Source organism: Phodopus roborovskii, unplaced genomic scaffold (genome assembly GCF_943737965.1).
Source record: "Phodopus roborovskii unplaced genomic scaffold, PHOROB, whole genome shotgun sequence".
Lineage (NCBI taxonomy): Eukaryota > Metazoa > Chordata > Mammalia > Rodentia > Cricetidae > Phodopus > Phodopus roborovskii.
Genome location: NW_026126540.1, coordinates 21667405 through 21685192, shown reverse-complemented (window position 1 = coordinate 21685192; position 17788 = coordinate 21667405). Strand labels below are relative to the sequence as shown.

Below are 17788 nucleotides of genomic sequence, written 5' to 3'. Positions count from 1 at the left end.
TCTAAGCTGGTCCTGTGCTTCCTGGCCCCTTCTGAGGCTATCAAAGCCCCCATTATCTGAGCGCAGCTGTGCCAGCACTCAGCCCCTCCCATCGGAGAAGCCAGGTGTCTGGGCCCTGAGGGGGCTGCCTGGATACAGGAGAGGGTGCAGTGGCCACTTCAGAAGGGCACCCAATAATGGCCAGTGCTGGAGAGGGGTGCTTGGAAGGCAGGAGCTTTGGGGAAAGCTTGGGTGCATAGCTCAGACCACAGCTTCTGGCCTGTAGAGGAGCTATTGGAGTGTGGAAGTTGCAGGAGAGCACAGGTTCTTCAAAAAAGCCTGGAAAAGTCTCTGGGGCAGGCTGGGAGGCAGCCAGCTGCACCCTGTGGGGACAAGGCAGGCCTGGCCTCCTGGCTCGCCTCTCCTCCTCCCTCTTGTGCTGAGCCCTCGGTGCTGTAGTCCAGGGCTGGCAGCTTCTAGTTCAACCAGCCAACCCCTGTGACACTGCACTTCACCATTTCTCATCCAGATGAACCCTGGGGCTATGTGAGCCACTACATTCTGTTGCTAGGACACAGGTTTGTGAAGGAAAGCTGCCTCTGTTGGCTGCCAGTGCCAGCACGCATGTCTAAGATCTAAGGGGGCTGCATGGAGCAGGCGTGGGTCCAGTTACCCCTGGGACGGAGGATAGAAATGAGCAGTGTCCTTTGGCTATGAATCAAAATGCCAGACCTCAAAACTGGAGGGAAGGTACTTACCAGCAATGGTTAGAGTTGAGTCTGGATGGATTTCAGTGTAAACGCTCCCAGCTGGCAACAAAGGAGGCCTTCATAATGCCCACTTTCAGGAAAGGGCTCCCTCAAGAAGGGCCAGTCTGCAGTGGGCTGTTGAGCCCCTCATCAGAATGGTTGGGATAGACTTTCATAAGGTTATGGGTGACAAAGAAAGATTCCACATGTGTGCTGGGGACCCTGCTGGGTGTGGGTGGGTTTACAGCCCAGAAGCAGAAGGGGCATTCAGAGGCTAGGGTGTCCCTAACAGTTGGCTATCTGCTCTCCTGGCTTCCCCTGGCCCCAGGAATCTGCCTACCGCAGTCTGCAGCCCACCCTACCTCAGGAGCGCCTGCTCTCCCCAGGAGCCAGGACGTGTGCACTGACAACTCTGAGTGCAGGGGTAGTGGTTTAGGGATGTTAGGGGTGGGGTGTCTTCCCTGGCCACAGTCAGGGTTTCCCAGGCAAAGATGGTGCTACATCCGAGACACCAACTGGGCTGAGTTGCAGTCCCTTGGCTTCCTAGCCTGGTGGACCTGCAGCCCTCTGAAGCCCATGTGCTGGTGAGCCACGCAGATGCCATCCAGACCTAAAGCCTCGGAGTCCTTCCCGGCTGATGACTCCACCAGTTTTAGGCCCCCAAACAGGACCAGATCCATAGCTGGCTTTGGAATGAATAAGAAAAGGCCTCCTGCCCAGCTTCTTCGGGGTTCCACTCGGTCCCATTCCTTCCCTTCCGGATGTCACTGCTTAGCATTTGTCTCCCTTCGTGATTCTGCTCCGGTTCAGCTCTGTCCTGTCCCTAGTGGGCGGCTTGGGCTGGAATCCTCTCTTTAAATTCTTAAGGGTTTGGAGAGGGCTTTGTTGTTTTAGAGAATCTGAAGGCGGGTTGGAACTAAGTCCACAGCTTGGGGGTGGGATATGGTTAGAAAACTCTCCCGAAGTTCCCTGTGTTGGGGTTAAGGTGCTACAGGTGAGCAGGGTGCATTTGGGGGATCTGGAAATGATGAGGCCAAGGCCCCCACACCGGCGTTGCTGGCGTCCAGAGGACTGAGGGGCAGGGATCTGGCTGAGTCGCCTCTAGTTGGTGCCAAGGTTTTGCCTAGAGTTCCAGGCGGGAGAGGAGGAGAGAAGTGGAAAAGCCTGGGAAAGCAGGGAGAAGCAATGGGCGAAGTGGGGGCGGGCAACTGGCAGTCCTCAAGGCCCACCCCCGGGCGCCACGGGGCAGCCCAACAGGGGCTAACAGGCTCTTGCTCTGCATGTGGATTTTTGCAACCTGTGATGTCTACTCCATCAGTACCGTCCACTGACGCCGAGACTTGCTTGGCTAAGCCGTGGCTCTGCTGTCCCACCTCCGCCTAGCCAAGACTGCAAAGCCAGCTCCAGCTCTGTGAAGGGAGAAGGAACATCCAGGGAGCACAGCGCAATCAAAGCTTCCTCTAGCCGGGAAGCTGTGGTCTCTTCACCTTCTCCGGCCATAGAACACGGCTTTCCAGTTTCACCCGGCAGTGCCCTCTTTCCCGGGGCAAAGCTCCCGTCAACCCTCCAGGCTCTGAGCTGCGAAGTTTGAGTCGGTCCTCCTTCCTTTAGCCAATGAGAAGTACCTCCCTTGTTCTAACTCGCCTTCTTGCGTCTCCACAGCGCCCTCCACCGCTCCCTCCCCGCCCCTCCTGCCCTCCCCGCAGCAAGTCCTGGGCTCTCGTCCGCGGAACCTTGTCCTACTTCGCTTGTCCTCGCTCTGGCCGCTGTCGCCCAGAACCCTCGCAGAGAAGCAACGGGTCCCGTGACCGCGCAGAGCCCCCCGCGGGGGCGGCTAGAGTCGGGGACGGCGCAGAAGGCGGGGCGCGTGGGAAGAAAGGGGGTTTTGTGCGGCGCCCGGCGGGCTGGCGCCCCTGTCTGCGTCCCGCGCGCCCGGCCTTGCTCGCGCCCGCGCATTGCGCCGCAGTCTCGGCCGCAGCTGCGGGACGCGCGGTGTGCAGAGGGGACCTCGCAAGGTGAGTGCGGAGACCTGGCGCTGCCAGCCGATTACTTGCTGTGTGACCTTGGGCAAGTTTCTTGACCTCTCTGAGCTTGGGGATCCGGGCGTGGGCGAGAGCGGGTCGCGGGCCTGACTGCTGTGGGCGACCGGGACGCCCGCCGCAGCTTCTGGGGGTCCCCGCGCACCCGAGGGCGCGGTCGACGCCGCCTCTCCTAGGGCAGGCGCACAGCGCACTGTGCGGGTCTCCGCGCCCCGAGCCACACGGACGCTCGCTCCCTGCCTCCTCCACGCAGCCTGCCGGAGCCAGTGGGCGATTGAGAGCTGCGCAGCAGCCGAGGATGCCCCAGGCGGAGGCGGGGGGCTGCTGAGTTCGTTGCGCTGTAGCGGCCTTCTCCGGGAAGGGTCAGAGTGCCCGAGCTCCCAACAGGAGCCACTCTTGGCCACTCAGGTCGGAAACTCATGTCCCAGGGCAGTCGGACGCTCTGACCTTAGGCTTCCTTCTCCTCCCCTGCTGTCCCAACACAGGTGAAAGGGATGGTAACGGGGTCGGAATTGTGAGTAGCTCCTGCTCCCATTGGACAGTAGCCCAGCCGGATTCTCCGGCAACCCCTTTCTCAGAACATCTGGCACCTGTCTACTTCTTGCTTCTCAGGGATAACCCTAGTTATCTCACAGCCCAACGGAGAGTGAAGGCCACAGTGGTGGTTAGCAGGGGAGTTTGCCTGGGAGCACTTGAAAGAAGGACATTTCCCATCATAGGCAGAGCGCGTGAGGGCTAGGGGTGAGAAGGAGCCAGTGAGAATAAGTCATATCAATCGGCAGGAAATCTTGCCTGAGGTCCTAACTTGGACCCTGCTGCATCATCAGCCATGTGGACCCTCAGGGTCTTCCAGCTCTGGCCTGGCTCTTAAAGACGGTTTTGTTTTTGTTTTTGTTTTTTTTTTTTTTTTTTTTTTGGTAACTTATTTTTAAAGACTGTTTATTAACTCTGCAGCTTTCCTTCCTGAAAGCAAATGCCCTGCCTGCTGATTTGACTCTGCTGGTGGCCCAGCCCTCCCTGGGCATCCACCTCCATTTCCCCTGAGAGTGTAAGTGCACTGAGATCCTCAAAAAGGGAGAGTGTTTCCAGAGCCGATGGCCAGGGCAGAGGGGTGGCCTCTCCCTGTACTCCTCTCCAGTACACTCCAAGTTGTAGGCTTTCACAAAAGATGGGTGGGGGAAGGAGCAACTGGATGGAGGCCAGACTGGCAGGGACAGGGTCTTTGTCCCAGCTGGCTTCTGAGCCAGGAGATCCGGTGGGAAAGCCCGTGCCAGGCAGAGGGGAGTGACTGGGAGCAAAGTAGGAGGAATGGAGGGGGCGGAGGATGTTGGGCACCAAGGAAAACTTCTTTCCAAGTCCTTGTGGGGAGGAAGCCGGAGAGGCTGCAGTGCCTGGGCTCAGGCCAGGAGGCCCTCCTGGAAGAGGAACGCTAGGCAGGAAAGGCTGGGGGTTCACCATGGGCGGAGGAGGCTCAGGATCGGCACCCGGCACCCGAGGGCAGGGGAGAGTGGGGCCACAGCTGTGCTCCCAACCCTGCCTACACATGCCTTTCATACACAGGGACCTGCCTCTAGGTGACTTACAATTTCTAAGTGCATACATGCTGTGACAAAAAAAGCTGTATGTGTTCAGTACAGACTCCTTTTTTTTTCTGAATGTTTGGTGGGTGGCTGGTTGAACAGAAGAGCATGGGAAGCTGATTGCACAGTGCCATCCATCATTGTGTTATAAGCATTCACTGAACATCTACTCTGTGTCTGGTGCTGGCATAGGCACGGGGTGCTTTCTGCTGTAGATTATAGTAAGGTAAATATATATATATATATATGTGTGTGTGTGTGTGTGTGTGTGTGTGTGTGTGTGTATGCAGTCAGACAGACATCACTCAAAGCACATGGCCCCATCAGAATGCATAACATAGTAATGATGCTGAGCTTTTTTTTTTTCTTTGCAAAAAAGAGGCTTATTGATGGTAAGGACCTTGGCTTAGGTCACTCGATGAGTTGAATTGGGGACACCTCTTTGTGCTGAGGAGTTGGGATCAGAAACAGAGTTAATGGTGATTCTGGTATGTGCTGCCCATGTGGTATGACAGAGAGCAGAGAAAGTCCATCCTAAAGTCTAACCACACTTTTCATCTTTCCTCCTCAAGTTTGCAGCATGATCTCACTGTTCCTGTCCCTGCTGGCAGCCCTGGTACTGACCCAGGCCCCTGCAGCCCCAGCTGATGATCTGAAAGAGGACAGCTCAGGTGAGCAACCCTCCAGAGGACCATTGTTTCTCTGTTGCATCTCCCCTAGGGCAGAAAGCTGTCTCAGTTCAACCCTAGCCACCTGCTTCCAGCCCAGGTACTGGGAAGGAGAAAGACGTGGAAGCTCTTTGGGCAAGGGCTGGGGCCAACTGAAGAATAGGGATGAGTTGGGGACCCTTGAAAGTGGGGGAGCCTTAGAGTCGAGGCTGCTAAGGGTGGAGGATCAGATTCAGGACCCTGGGCAGGGCTCAACAGCCTGAGCAGAGCGCAGGCACCCTAGGCGAGTTGGTTCTGGGGGGCGGGGCTTGGAACCACGCGCACAGGCGCACTGCGTCCTGCGTCTGGCTGCAGCGGGCTTTGACCCCTGTCCACAGAGGACCGAGCTTTCCGCGTGCGCATTGGCGCCACGCAGCTGCGGGGCGTGCTGGGCGGCGCCCTGACCATCCCATGCCATGTCCACCACCTGCGGCCGCTGACCAGCCGCCGGGCCGCGCCGGGCTTTCCCCGGGTCAAGTGGACCTTTCTGTCCGGAGACCGGGAGGCGGAGGTGCTGGTGGCGCGCGGGCTGCGGGTCAAGGTAAACGAAGCCTACCGGTTCCGAGTGGCGCTGCCCGCCTACCCTGCATCTCTCACCGATGTGTCTCTGGTGTTGAGCGAACTGCGGCCCAATGATTCCGGGGTCTATCGCTGCGAAGTCCAGCACGGTATCGACGACAGCAGTGATGCAGTGGAGGTCAAGGTCAAAGGTGAGAAGACAGAATAGAGTGAGGTTCCCGAGAGAGAGAGAGAGAGAGAGAGAGAGAGAGAGAGAGAGAGAGGAGAAAGAACTCTGGCCCCGCAGGAAGCTGAGTGTGTGGAGGCTTAGCAAACCTTGCACGTGAAAGGCACAAACTGAATTGGAAAAGGAGAGCGGGAAACAGCTCTAGAGTGAGCACAATCGGACATTGCCTTTTGTGAACCGGGAGTGACGGGAGGGGAGGTCAGTGTGCTGGTGATTGTCAAGCTCAGGAGTCCTTTCTGCTCCTCAGGGGTCGTCTTCCTCTACCGAGAGGGCTCTGCCCGCTATGCTTTCTCCTTTGCTGGAGCCCAGGAAGCATGTGCTCGCATAGGTGCCCGAATCGCCACCCCTGAGCAGCTCTATGCTGCATACCTCGGCGGCTATGAACAGTGTGATGCTGGCTGGCTGTCCGACCAGACTGTGAGGTGGGTTGGGAGTGTGGACCAGGGGCTCTTGGTCATGTCAGAGTGCTTGGGGCTTCCACCCTCCACCGAGGTTTCCCAGGCCTCCCTGGCCTGAGGAAAGTGGGTGAAGCCTGGGACATGCTTTTCTGTGTCCTGATATTCCCCACTTGTCACACAGCGGTAGGGTTGATATGGGACAGCCTCCTGGGGGAAGACAGCAGTCCTTAGCCTCTTCCTCTCCCTTAGGTACCCCATCCAGAATCCACGAGAAGCCTGCTATGGGGACATGGATGGCTACCCTGGAGTCCGGAACTACGGAGTGGTGGGTCCCGAGGACCTGTATGACGTCTACTGTTATGCTGAAGACTTAAATGGTGATTGGGAGTGACAAGCCTTTCTGCAACAAGGCCTTTGGTTTCTTCTGGGTCCTCCAGTAGACTTCGTGTGTCTAGGACAGAATAGGCAGGCAGTTGATGTACTTCTCCAAACACTGTCCCAGAAGCACCTCCATGAGCAAACCTGACAGGTAGTCACCAACTGGGGGTGAGTTGCAATGCTGCCTCCAAGCCCTATAGAGTGAGGAATTAGGGTTAGGCTCCTCTATGCACTCGTTTTCACATTGGGTTTGATGCAGACCTTGATACATACTATCAGGTGGGTAAGCTGACCCCATGTCAGGAATGAGTTTGCCTAGGGACCTGTAAGTATTTAGGGTAAAAGGACTGCCAACTGCCTGATGACCCAGGCTCTCTTCTCACTCAGGAGAACTGTTTCTAGGAGCCCCTCCTGGCAAGCTAACATGGGAGGAGGCTCGGGACTACTGTCTGGAACGGGGCGCACAGATTGCCAGCACAGGCCAGCTGTATGCAGCCTGGAATGGTGGCCTGGACCGATGCAGCCCCGGCTGGCTGGCTGATGGCAGTGTGCGCTACCCCATCATCACTCCCAGCCAACGATGTGGCGGGGGTCTGCCAGGAGTCAAGACCCTCTTCCTCTTCCCCAACCAGACTGGCTTCCCCAACAAGCAGAACCGCTTCAATGTCTACTGCTTCCGAGGTGAGCCTTCCCAGGTGCCCTCAGAAGCAGCGCCAGACCTCCTGGAAGTCTAGCCTCATCTTCACCATCTTCCTGGTCATTTACCCACAGAGGTCTTAATGGTGCCCAGATTATCATCTAGGGTCTGAGCATCTTCCCTGTAGCCTCTGAATCACTTCACCTGCCTCCCCCTCAGTTGTCTGTGCCAGCTTCTGCCAGTTCCAAAGTTGCCTAGTCCTCAAGTCTGTCAGTGTAGTGATCAGCACAGGTGGCTGAACCAGTTCTTCAGTGAGCCACAACGGGAACTCCCTAGTGTGCCTGGATCCTACAGCTTACTGGGGGTCAACACCAAATGCTATTGAGTGCACAGAGGGTGGTACCTGGAGGTTAGCTGGTTGCAGATTCTGAGCCCAGCACTCTGTCCTGAAGGGAACAGTAAGAGGCATTGGGGTGGAGGAGCGGGGAGGGGAGATGGAGGATGGAGGTAGCAGGGATGCAGGTTTACTGGTCTGGAGTGAGATGAAACAAGGCTTGCTGGAAGAAGTCGTCACAGGCACAGGGACACATAGTCCTGCCTGTCCTTGCTGGGGATAGTCCTCTGGGCTCCTCTTACTCCAATTTCACTTTGGAGTCATTAGCTCTGTGTTCCCTCCCCAGATGATGAGGTAGTAACTGAGCAGAACACACAGAAGGCAGGTCTGTTCCTTTTTCCTGTTGCCTTAGTTGAATCCCAAGCTCCTCAGTGAAGATTGAATGTTGTGCCTGGGGGATGGAGTCTGTCACTTCTCAACCCAAACTCAGCCTACAAAGTACAGACCACTCCATCCACCCACTCAGTGTTCCCTCAGTTCAGGAAGCATCTCCTTCAGATGTTTCAGACCCCCTGAAGGAAAATTAGCCCCAACTTTGTCTTATAACTTCTCAAGTGGTCTATTATGTATGTCTTGTCTCTGTTTTCTCAGCATGGGGTTTTCCTAGCATTCTCTATACCATACCCAGAGAATGCTTAGCCTAAAAACTAACAGGTACTCCATTAGTGATGGAGTCCCAGGGTGCCTGTGAGCTCTCTGTAAGAAGCTGTGGAAGGATTGAAGCACATTCTAGGGCCTGCTGGGGTCTATTCTAGAGGCTCAAATGCAGGCCATGCCCTAGAAGGACTCAGCTGCCTAGTTAGCTTCCCATTGTCCTTTTCCTCTTGCCACAGACTCTGCCCACCACTCAGACTTCTCTGAGGCCTCCAGCCCAGCCTCCGATGGACTAGAGGCCATTGTCACAGTGACAGAGAAGCTAGAGGAACTTCAATTGCCTCAGGAAGCTATGGAGAGTGAGTCTCGTGGGGCCATCTACTCTATTCCCATCACGGAGGATGGGGGAGGAGGAAGTTCCTCTCCAGAAGATCCAGCAGAGGCCCCTGGGATTCTTCTAGGTAACTTTAAGCCCATACCTTGGATTCTCACCACCTGAGAGAAGTTGGGGGCAGGAGGGCAATCCCGGGTGGATGCTGGGGTCATAGCTGGCATAATTTTGGCCTGGCCTTCTGGCAGCTCTCCTATCCCTTTCCCAAATTTCGTTTTCAAGTAAATTCCACCTCCAGTTCTCTGCAGTTAGAGAAGCATGTTTTTAGAGGGTGCTCTTTGGGAAGGAAATATAATCCTAATCTCCCAGAGAGATAAGAAAAAGTTGGCAGACTGGGAGAGGGAGATGCAACAGCCTTGTCTGCCCGAGCTAGAAGCGCCTTGCAGAACCCTGCAGAGTGTTGCAGGGTCAGAGTTCTTCCAGACAGGCAGTGTGCACCAAGGACACCTCTCTCCCAGGTCTCCCCGGGGCCCTCCCCCATGCCCCGCCCTTCCCCTACCTTCCCCAGCCTGCTCTGGGGTGCTGTCCCTGGTGCTGAACTGTTTTGCTGTGGTCAGAATCGGAAACCCAATCCGTTGCACCACCACCACCACCACCACCTACCGGGTCCTCAGAAGAGGAAGACATAGGCCTGGAGGAAGAAGAAAGATACAAAGACACAGAGGTTCTGGAGGAAGAGAAGGAGCAGGAGGACCTGTGGGTGTGGCCCAGGGAGCTCAGCAGCCCTCTCCCCACTGGCTCTGAAACAGAGCAGTCCCTCTCCCAGGTGTCCCCACCAGCTGGGGCAGTTCTGCAGCTGGGTGCATCACCTTCTCCCAGGCCTCCGAGGGTCCATGGACCATCTGCAGAGACTTTACTCCCCCCAAGGGAGGGAAGCCTCACATCCACTCCAGATGGAGCAAGAGAGGTAGCAGGTGAAACTGGAAGCCCCGAGCTCTCTGGGGTCCCTCGAGAGAGCGAGGAAGCAGGGAGCTCCAGCTTGGAGGATGGCCCTTCCCTGCTTCCAGCCACATGGGCCCCTGAGGGTACCAAGGAGCTGGAGACCCCCTCAGGAGAGAAGTCTGGAAGAACTGTTCTGGCAGGGACCCCAGTGCAGGCCCAGCCAGTACTGCCCACCGACAGTGCCAGCAGAGGCGGCGTGGCTGTGGCCCCCTCACCAGGTAATTCTGCTGAAGGCTCGGTACCCTCGTTCCTCCTTTTTCTCCTTCTCCAGCTCTGGGCAGTCGGCCTTTAATCCACCTTCTCTGCAGACCCTCTGGTCCTTTGCCGCCGTCCCCTTACCTGTCTCTCCCTGTGGGTCTCCAATCTTGGATGTCCCATCTTGTCTCTCCACCCAGTTCTTGTTCCTCCCTGCCACCCAAGCCCCACTCCTGAGCCGTGGGCCCTGTGCTGTAGCTCACACTCACAGGCCAGACAGAATGTCCCCATGCCTCTTCCCGATGCCCGCACCGCTCATCACACCCTTTGGAGCCAGGTCCATCATCTCTGCTCTCCTCCATGTGTCCTTTGCTCCATCCCTTTAATCACCCCCCCCCAGCGATTCCAGGGAAGCCTGAGAGACCATACCTGCCCTCACTTCTGGGGACCAGAATATTCACCCCAAAGAGCCTTAAGCCACTACTTCTGTGAAGTATTTTTTGACCGTTTTGTGGAAAACAAGCCTTGGAAATAAATGTCTATTAAAGTGCTTTGTACCCAGCTGTTGACACCCTGCCATCTCCAGCTGTCTTCTCTGCTCATGACTGAGTCTGAATCAGGAATGTCTGGTCCCATGTGCCCTCTCCATTCCTCTGTGACTCTCCATGTGAGTCTATGCCACTCTTCTTCAGCCAACACCCTTGCCGTTCCAATGGGGCAGCAGCCCCTTGCTGTCCCTTCTGTCTCTCCTTGGACCATCTACACTTCCCCCCTTACTACTGAGACCCCAGACTTGACTTACATCTCACCCAAGGGAGTCCTCTGCCACCTACGGAAGAAGGACTCACAGCCAGGGTGTGGTGTGGTGTGTGACCTACCCAGGTAGTTCCTGCATGGAGCCAGTTCTCTGGCTCCCCAAGGTTTACTTACATACACCATCCCCTTCCATGCACCCTGTAAGGGACAGCACTACTGCTCCTTGTGCCCGGTGTTCCCCTACTGCACTAACCCTGCACTAATGACCACTCCAGCCCCCAGAGAAGTGGGTTTATGATCTCCAACGCCAAGGACCACGCAGAGCAGGGTGAGGTGGAATGGGGTGGAAGGAAAGGAACCGGCTTCCACCATCTGAGAGGAGCCTCTGTCCCAGAAGCCTGCGGTTCCCATTGGAAGCCCTCAGGAAAGGCTGAGGCCCTCCCAGGCTCTCCCCTCCTCTCCGTGACCCCTATCTATGTCATCTTCAGCTCACCCATTGCAGCTGTTGCCTTTCTGCCCACTGGCCTTGGAGTGGCTGGAGTGGGAAAGGGGGAATTGCTGCAGTGTAGCTCACCTGTAGAGGGAGCCAGAGAGCCCCTAGCCAGCTATGTCAGGAGATGGGAAAGAAGTACTTCCCCAAAAGGAAAACTCAAAAGGCGTCCCTTCACCCCACACTGCCCAGCCAAGGTCCAGGCCCTGTAACCCACAGCCAGGGTGGGTCTTATGGCTTAGAGAGCAGGAGGACCAGGGACTGAGCTGTCTCCCAGGAAAGAGAGGAGACTGGAGAAAATGAGGACATCAGGGACTCTCACCTTCATCTCCTGAGGCCAGGCTTCACCTTAGTGGGGGAGACTGTTGGTGGAGGCGGAAATGAGGAGTGGATGCTCGAAAGGCTGACTGGTCCATTCTACCTACTGTAGCTAGGTCATCGGCAAATTAGCTCAGCTTTCTTCCCCCCTCCCCCGCTGAGGCCAGCGTGAAGCATTGTGGGCCTTGTGGGCTGCTGGTGTGGAGTAGTTCTGAGAGACCTGGTCTGCCTGAGCTGCCTGTGGCCATCTTGACCAGAATGCAGTAGATGCTGGCAGCCCCTCTAGCAGCTAGGCAGGGCCCAGAAAGAAGTTTGGAGAAGGCGGGTGGCTCAGCCTGAGACGGGCAGGAATCCAGGTCTCATAATTGACAACCCAGGGTTTCTGGCCTTTCTTGGCCCCTTTCTATCCGCTGATCAGGGCTCCTGCTGGTGGGAGCATGATGGGCTTGTACAAGGGTGAGCCAGTGAAGAACTGGGAGGTAGAGTGAGGAGAGAAGGCCAGAACTGAGAGATGGCTGTAGCAAGGGCCAGCTCTGGGCACAACTGTTACTGATCTGGAAGGTTCTGGAAGGTGTCTGGGCTGGGGGACCCTGAACCCTTCCCTGAGAGCTCAGTGTGCACAGCTTACCCTCATGCTCCTCCACCTCATTTCTCTCCCCCAGCAGGTGACTGTATCCCCAGCCCCTGCCACAATGGTGGGACATGCTTGGAGGAGAAGGAGGGTTTCCGCTGCCTGTGTTTGCCGGGCTATGGGGGGGACCTGTGCGATGTTGGTGAGTGTATTGAAGGGCATGGAGGCAGGTCGAAAGACTGAATCCTACCCCAATATACTAGTCCCCAAGGTAGAGGGAGGTCATTGGTTTGGGCCTTGTCATGAATGAATTGCCCCTTCAAGCAAGTTACATAGTTGGTCTGAATCTAAACTCTTACTATCCCGTCTCTGGAGCAGGGAGGAGGCTAGAAGAAGCTTCTCCAGCATGGAGGGCTGCACAGGCCAGGGCTGGAGAGCCAGCTGACCTAGCCACTGCCCAAGAGCTGAGAGCCCCTGGCTGTACTAGAATGTCTCTGAGCCCTCCCCTCCTACTACTAGCCAACCAGTTGAAGAAGCCAATCTGAGAGCTGGCAGCCTAAGATGCTCCCTCCCCTGTGCTCCAGGCCTTCACTTCTGCAGTCCTGGCTGGGAAGCCTTCCAGGGTGCCTGCTACAAGCATTTTTCCACACGGAGAAGCTGGGAGGAGGCAGAAAGCCAGTGCCGAGTACTAGGTGCGCATCTGACCAGCATCTGCACCCCAGAGGAGCAGGACTTCGTCAACGGTGGGTGAAGCCTGGCTTCCTGCACTCGCTTTGCACCAAGCCCACTCCTCCCTCCTTCCTGTCTCTCTCACTCCCTTTCCCCCCTCCCTTACTCCTGCCTCTCACTCACTGGGAGATGTGCTGTGGGGTGATTGGGCTCCGTGTCCTACGTTTGCAGGGCTGCCTAGACTGCGGGGCTCCCTGTTTTCCCACGTGCCTCTACTTCCTTATCTCTATGGTAACAAGGTTTGCGCTTCCTCTTCCCCTCACCGAGTGCTGTCCTCCATCTGCATGCCCTGCTCCGTGGGGGTGTGGAGGTCACTTAAGAATATAGGGAGGCAGGCTAGAGAGATGACTCATTGGTTAAGAGCACTGGTTGCTTTTCCGAAGGATTCGGAGTTAGATTCCTGGTGCCCACATGACAGCTCACAAGCATCTATAACTCCAATCCCTGAGAATCCGAAGCCCTCCGGCCTCTGCACACAAGTGGCACACAGATATTTATGCAGACGAAACACCCATACACATAAAATTAAAAAAGAATTTAGGGAAAGTCTTTATGATGTTAAATATAGTTATCTTACGGGGGGGGGGGGGAGAGGTGGGGCAGTCCATTGACACTGCTCTCCTGGTAGAGGAGCCTGTTCCTGAGCCAGCAGCCACAAGCCAGCAAGACACAGGGAGCAGGTTTTTGGATGGAATCCCCAAAAGGTCAATCACTGTCCCAGGAACAAGGGACTTAACGCTTACTGCACCTCTGGTTTTTCTCCCCAGATCGCTACCGGGAGTACCAGTGGATTGGACTCAATGACAGGACCATCGAGGGTGACTTCTTGTGGTCAGATGGCGCCCCTCTGGTGAGGACTCATACTGCACTGTAGTCTGCTCACTTCCTGGATGCCCTTCTGCCCTCAGTCACTGTCACTGTCTCTTCCTCCCCTCCTGGCCTCCTCTGTTCCCACTTTCCCCCTGGACCCCTTCTTTCTTGCCCCTGTCCCCTCTGGCTCTTGTCTCCTTCCTGCAAAGCCCCTGCCCCAGTCACCAGACCCCTGTCCTTCCATACCCTGGGACGCCCGAGTCCCTCCTCCAGCTCTTCCAGGGCCTTCCTCCCAGTGTTTGCCGGGTCTTCTCACAGCCTCCTCCGCTCCCCCTTCCCAGCTCTATGAAAACTGGAACCCTGGGCAGCCTGACAGCTACTTCCTGTCTGGGGAGAACTGTGTGGTCATGGTGTGGCATGACCAGGGACAGTGGAGTGATGTGCCCTGCAACTACCACCTCTCCTACACCTGCAAGATGGGGCTTGGTGAGGGCTGGGGAAGGGTGGCTGGGACTGCCACTTATAAAAGGATAGCAAAGCTACCTGAAAGCCCCTCAGGGCGTACCCAGACTGTGGGAGGGTGATGCATTACATTGGCCTCCTAAGATTTTATTTTGTCAGCCACTCCTTCCCTCCCCATCAGATTTCTGGGAACAATCATCCACAGAGCCAGGCTCTCAGCTTCTAATTGTTTGTCCCTTGCAGTGTCCTGTGGACCTCCACCACAGCTGCCCCTGGCTCAAATATTTGGTCGTCCTCGGCTGCGCTACGCGGTGGACACTGTACTACGATATCGGTGCCGAGAGGGGCTGGCCCAGCGCAACCTGCCTTTGATCCGCTGCCAGGAGAATGGGCTATGGGAGGCCCCTCAGATTTCCTGTGTGCCCCGAAGGCCTGTGAGTGACAAGGGGAAACAGATGGGGGCCACCAGCTACTTAGAAGCCCTGGGCTTAAGACCCATCTACCTGTCATTCCCTGACTGTGTGAGCTTAGAGTGGCCACTGCCTCTCTCTGAGGCTAATAGAAGGAAGTGGGCTGGAGGAGCTCTACAGGCTCCTTAGGTGCAGGTGACTGAGAACCTGCAACCACACTTGAGCTCCTAAGGGCAGGGCAAATATTTTGGTAAGGTCGGGAGTTAAATAGCAAGGACTCGGGGTACTGAGGAGCTGAGCGGCAGTCCAGTGTGGAGGGTGAGTATGTGTGTCTTCCCCAGGCCCGTGCTCTGCTTTCAGTGGACACCCCAGAAGGGCCGTAGGGACAGCTCCCAAGGCATGGAAGGCACTGTTGACACCTCTGTCCAGTCTATAGGGAGCCAGCATGGAAGACTGCTGCCCCGTACTGCCCTGTCACTTCGACTGCCTGCCGGTGACATGGGAGGGGAGGGCCTGGAGTTCAAAGGACAGTACCAGGAGGGGTTTCTGGGAAACACTTGGATGGCTCCACCTAGCCTAGGCCCTCTCTCTCAGGTTTTACCCTCAGGACAACGGGTAAGTCCCTAAGTGCCTCAGCTGCTCTGTCATGTCAACTGCCTCCTTGCCCCTCAGTTTCTCTGTGGGACATTGTGCTACTCGTCCTTGATTCTCAGAGGGTTTGCAGAAGGACAGCAAAACCATATGGAAATAAAGTTGTGTGAACCCAAACAAGTTTGATGCTTCTGTATGTGTAGACAGCCAGATGGTGTTGGGCAGAACCCCCGAAGGTAGGTGTAAGTAGGGCCGCTGTGATTGTTAGCTTGCAAAAGGGTCAGAGAAGTCACCAAGAAGTTGGTGGATAGAGCAATGCCTGATGCAAGAGTTCCCCGGCCGGTTGAGAACTCATGACTATGACTACATGTTTCGTATTGGGCGTATTGGGACACCAGCCGAATGAAGAGTCTGGTTTAGGGAGCTTCCTGATGGCTTCATTCTGAGTGCCTCTAGGAACTACTGAAGGGAAGTCTGGGCGTCAGACGGAGAAGCAGGAGGGTGGAAATTAAAAACAAGCTAAGAAGGACCAGAGTCCTCCGCCACGCCAAGGGATTCACAGGCTGTGACCAGTAGAGGGCGCAGCGGACACAGGTATGTGATTCTAGAGGTCATGGTGAATAGGGAGGGGAGAGAGGCCACCAGGGGGCATCGCGGTCTTTCTGTCATGCGGGGACTTGGAATTGCGGGGCAGTTAGGTGCGGGGAGAGCAGGACTTCCGGCTGGCCAGACTGGGCTGGCCCGAGCTGAGTCAGTGGAGGCTGAAGTGATGAGGTCACTGCAAGCTAGGAAGTGGGAGACCGGTGCCTGAACCGGCCAAAGCTCAGTGGACTCCTCAGTGCAGCCTTGCTCGGCTAGAGTGCCTGTTAAAGACAAAATATGGCTGCAGATCTCACACGTGGATCACTCAGCATTGAGTGTCATGTGGACACAATCCTTATGCCCATTGACATACTTGGCGGTTCTTGGTGCTTTTCTAAAAGTCAGCCGACCTGGGAAAAACCAATTGGCAAGGAGACAGACTCAGAATGCTGAGAGTGCCAGGCAGGGGCTTGGGAGGGTGGTGCTGAGGACCTGGGGCTTTCCTGGCCCCTCTCTAAACAAAACAAAACAAAAACACCCATTTCTCAGACCTTACCACCTTCACCATCACCTTCCTTCAATCAGGCCTGGGCTCATCTGCCTGCCCACATAGCCAGCCCAGAGTGGCCTGAGCACAAACTGGGAAGAGAATGAAACTGGGGACAGAGAGGACCCTGCTTTATCCTGTACTGGCCCATGGGATGCATGCTGGAGGCTGTCTGGGCATTTAGCTGGAACTGAGTGGATAGAAACTCAGGTGACCTTTGAGGATGCGCCCTAAGAAGCAGGCAGGAGAAGAGGCAATGTCTGTCCTTCGGGTTCAAAACTCACTGAGGCTGTCTGGATACTATGGTGGATTTGTGGCACCCTGGGCTTCCCAACCTGAGATTCTCATCAAGTCTCCCATAGCATGGATGAGAGTTCCAGAAGTAGATGGAGGATGAGAACAAGAATCCTCTACCACCTGCTGGTCTTCTCTGGCAGAGCAGCAAACAGGAAGCTTTGTCCTGGCTAGGCTGGGCTTCCGGAGGAAGGGAGGATGGGGAGGGGGGAGGAGGGTGTCCTGGGATGACTCAGCAGTGCCCTGCACAGAAGGTAGCTAGCTTGTACCTCAGAAAGAGGTCCCATATGGAGCACCCTGGTAGTCTCTGGAGAGATGAAGTAGGGCCACACCTCCAGTCGCCTAGGCAACACCATCAGGACCCTGACTGTGTGGCCCAGCTCTCTGCCTCCTCCTCATATGAGTGTAAGCAGGGTTCCCAACGGGCTATCTTGTCCTGAGGTTTAGGAGGTATTGGAAAAGAGAAACCACCCTGGACAACAGGTAGGGCTTGAGCATTGCCCAGGGCCTTGGCGCCAATGATTTGGCCTTCTGCCAGGTTCCTGCTGCCTCTGGATGCTCTGACACATTCCACTTCCCAGTTGCTCGCCATCCCCTTGCCTCCTACAGTACTGCCCCAACCTCACTGGGGGCCTTTGTCTGTGGGTCTGACTTCTGTGTGCGAGAGAAAGGGCCCCATTGTCCTGGTGTCCACAGTGACTTAGCAGTTCCCGAAGACTTCTAAAAATGCCCAGCCTGTCAGAGATCTTTTTCAGGCACTGTAGTCAGATCCTGGCCCATGGTGCCTGCCCAGGTGCCCCTTCTCTCGGGGCATGATCCAAGTAGCTCTCCCTCCCCCAGATGGAGGTCTTCGCTGAGCTCTGAATTCTATCTGGCTTATTGCAAAATCGCCAGCTTCCTCCTGGGCAGAATAAGTGTTACATTTAGGGACAGAGCTTGAGGAAAGGCTGGGAAAGAGAACCGAGTAGGCTGTGAAGACACTGTCTGTTCTGATAAATCTCAAGGGGGAAGCTTGCATGAGGGACCTTGGTGGATTCCGTGGCGGGCAACTGGCACATGGAGTTTAAGTGAGAAGTTTCTAAAGGGGGGGGGGGAAGAAAAGAGAAAAGGTAAAGTGACACAGGGGACAGGAGAGAAGAGGGAGACGGGGGGGGGGGGGGGGAGGGGAGTCCTGTCTGCCCCAGGGGAACAGCGGGAAAGGGGGGGAGAGCTTAAGTAAGCGGGTCTTTCTTTTGAAGGGGTCCTTTGCACCTGAGTGCAGACTAGGCTGACCAGGCCACTGCTTCAGTACCTTCCACCAGGTGACAGGGACAAGGCCAGCATAATGCCTGAGTCCTTACAGTCTCACTAAGCCAATGGCTAACTGGGTGGATCCCAAGCCTCCAGGTACCCAGATGGCTCTGTCTTGGTGTTTAGGTTGATTGTTAACAGGGAGAAGAGTATTGACCACTTAAGATGGTACTAAACACTCATATTTAAAACTCAACGTGAGGCAGCCTG

General features: G+C 55.9%; 1 protein-coding gene across 1 annotated transcript; it reads left to right on the top strand.

Annotated features, from left to right (window-relative positions):
• The first annotated feature begins 4888 nt into the window (after window positions 1-4888).
• Window positions 4889-16992, top strand: Bcan (brevican). Its single transcript, XM_051199241.1, has 15 exons — window positions 4889-5018; window positions 5393-5764; window positions 6047-6221; window positions 6447-6574; window positions 6963-7256; window positions 8440-8661; window positions 9206-9751; window positions 11958-12065; window positions 12448-12606; window positions 13360-13442; window positions 13744-13888; window positions 14108-14385; window positions 14635-14767; window positions 14882-14889; window positions 16870-16992. The coding sequence occupies exons 1-15, from the start codon at window positions 4928-4930 to the stop codon at window positions 16990-16992; spliced, it is 2865 nt and encodes a 954-aa protein (XP_051055198.1). The 5' UTR covers window positions 4889-4927.
• The last annotated feature ends 796 nt before the right edge of the window (window positions 16993-17788 follow it).

Excerpts from the sequence above, each read along its gene's own strand:
- Bcan (XM_051199241.1), top strand. The coding sequence starts at position 4,928 with ATGATCTCACTGTTCCTGTCCCTGCTGGCAGCCCTGGTACTGACCCAG. Across the intron at positions 5,765-6,046 it reads AGTGGAGGTCAAGGTCAAAG|GGGTCGTCTTCCTCTACCGA; the intron begins GTGAGAAGACAG and ends TCTGCTCCTCAG. Across the intron at positions 12,607-13,359 it reads GGAGCAGGACTTCGTCAACG|ATCGCTACCGGGAGTACCAG; the intron begins GTGGGTGAAGCC and ends TTTTCTCCCCAG.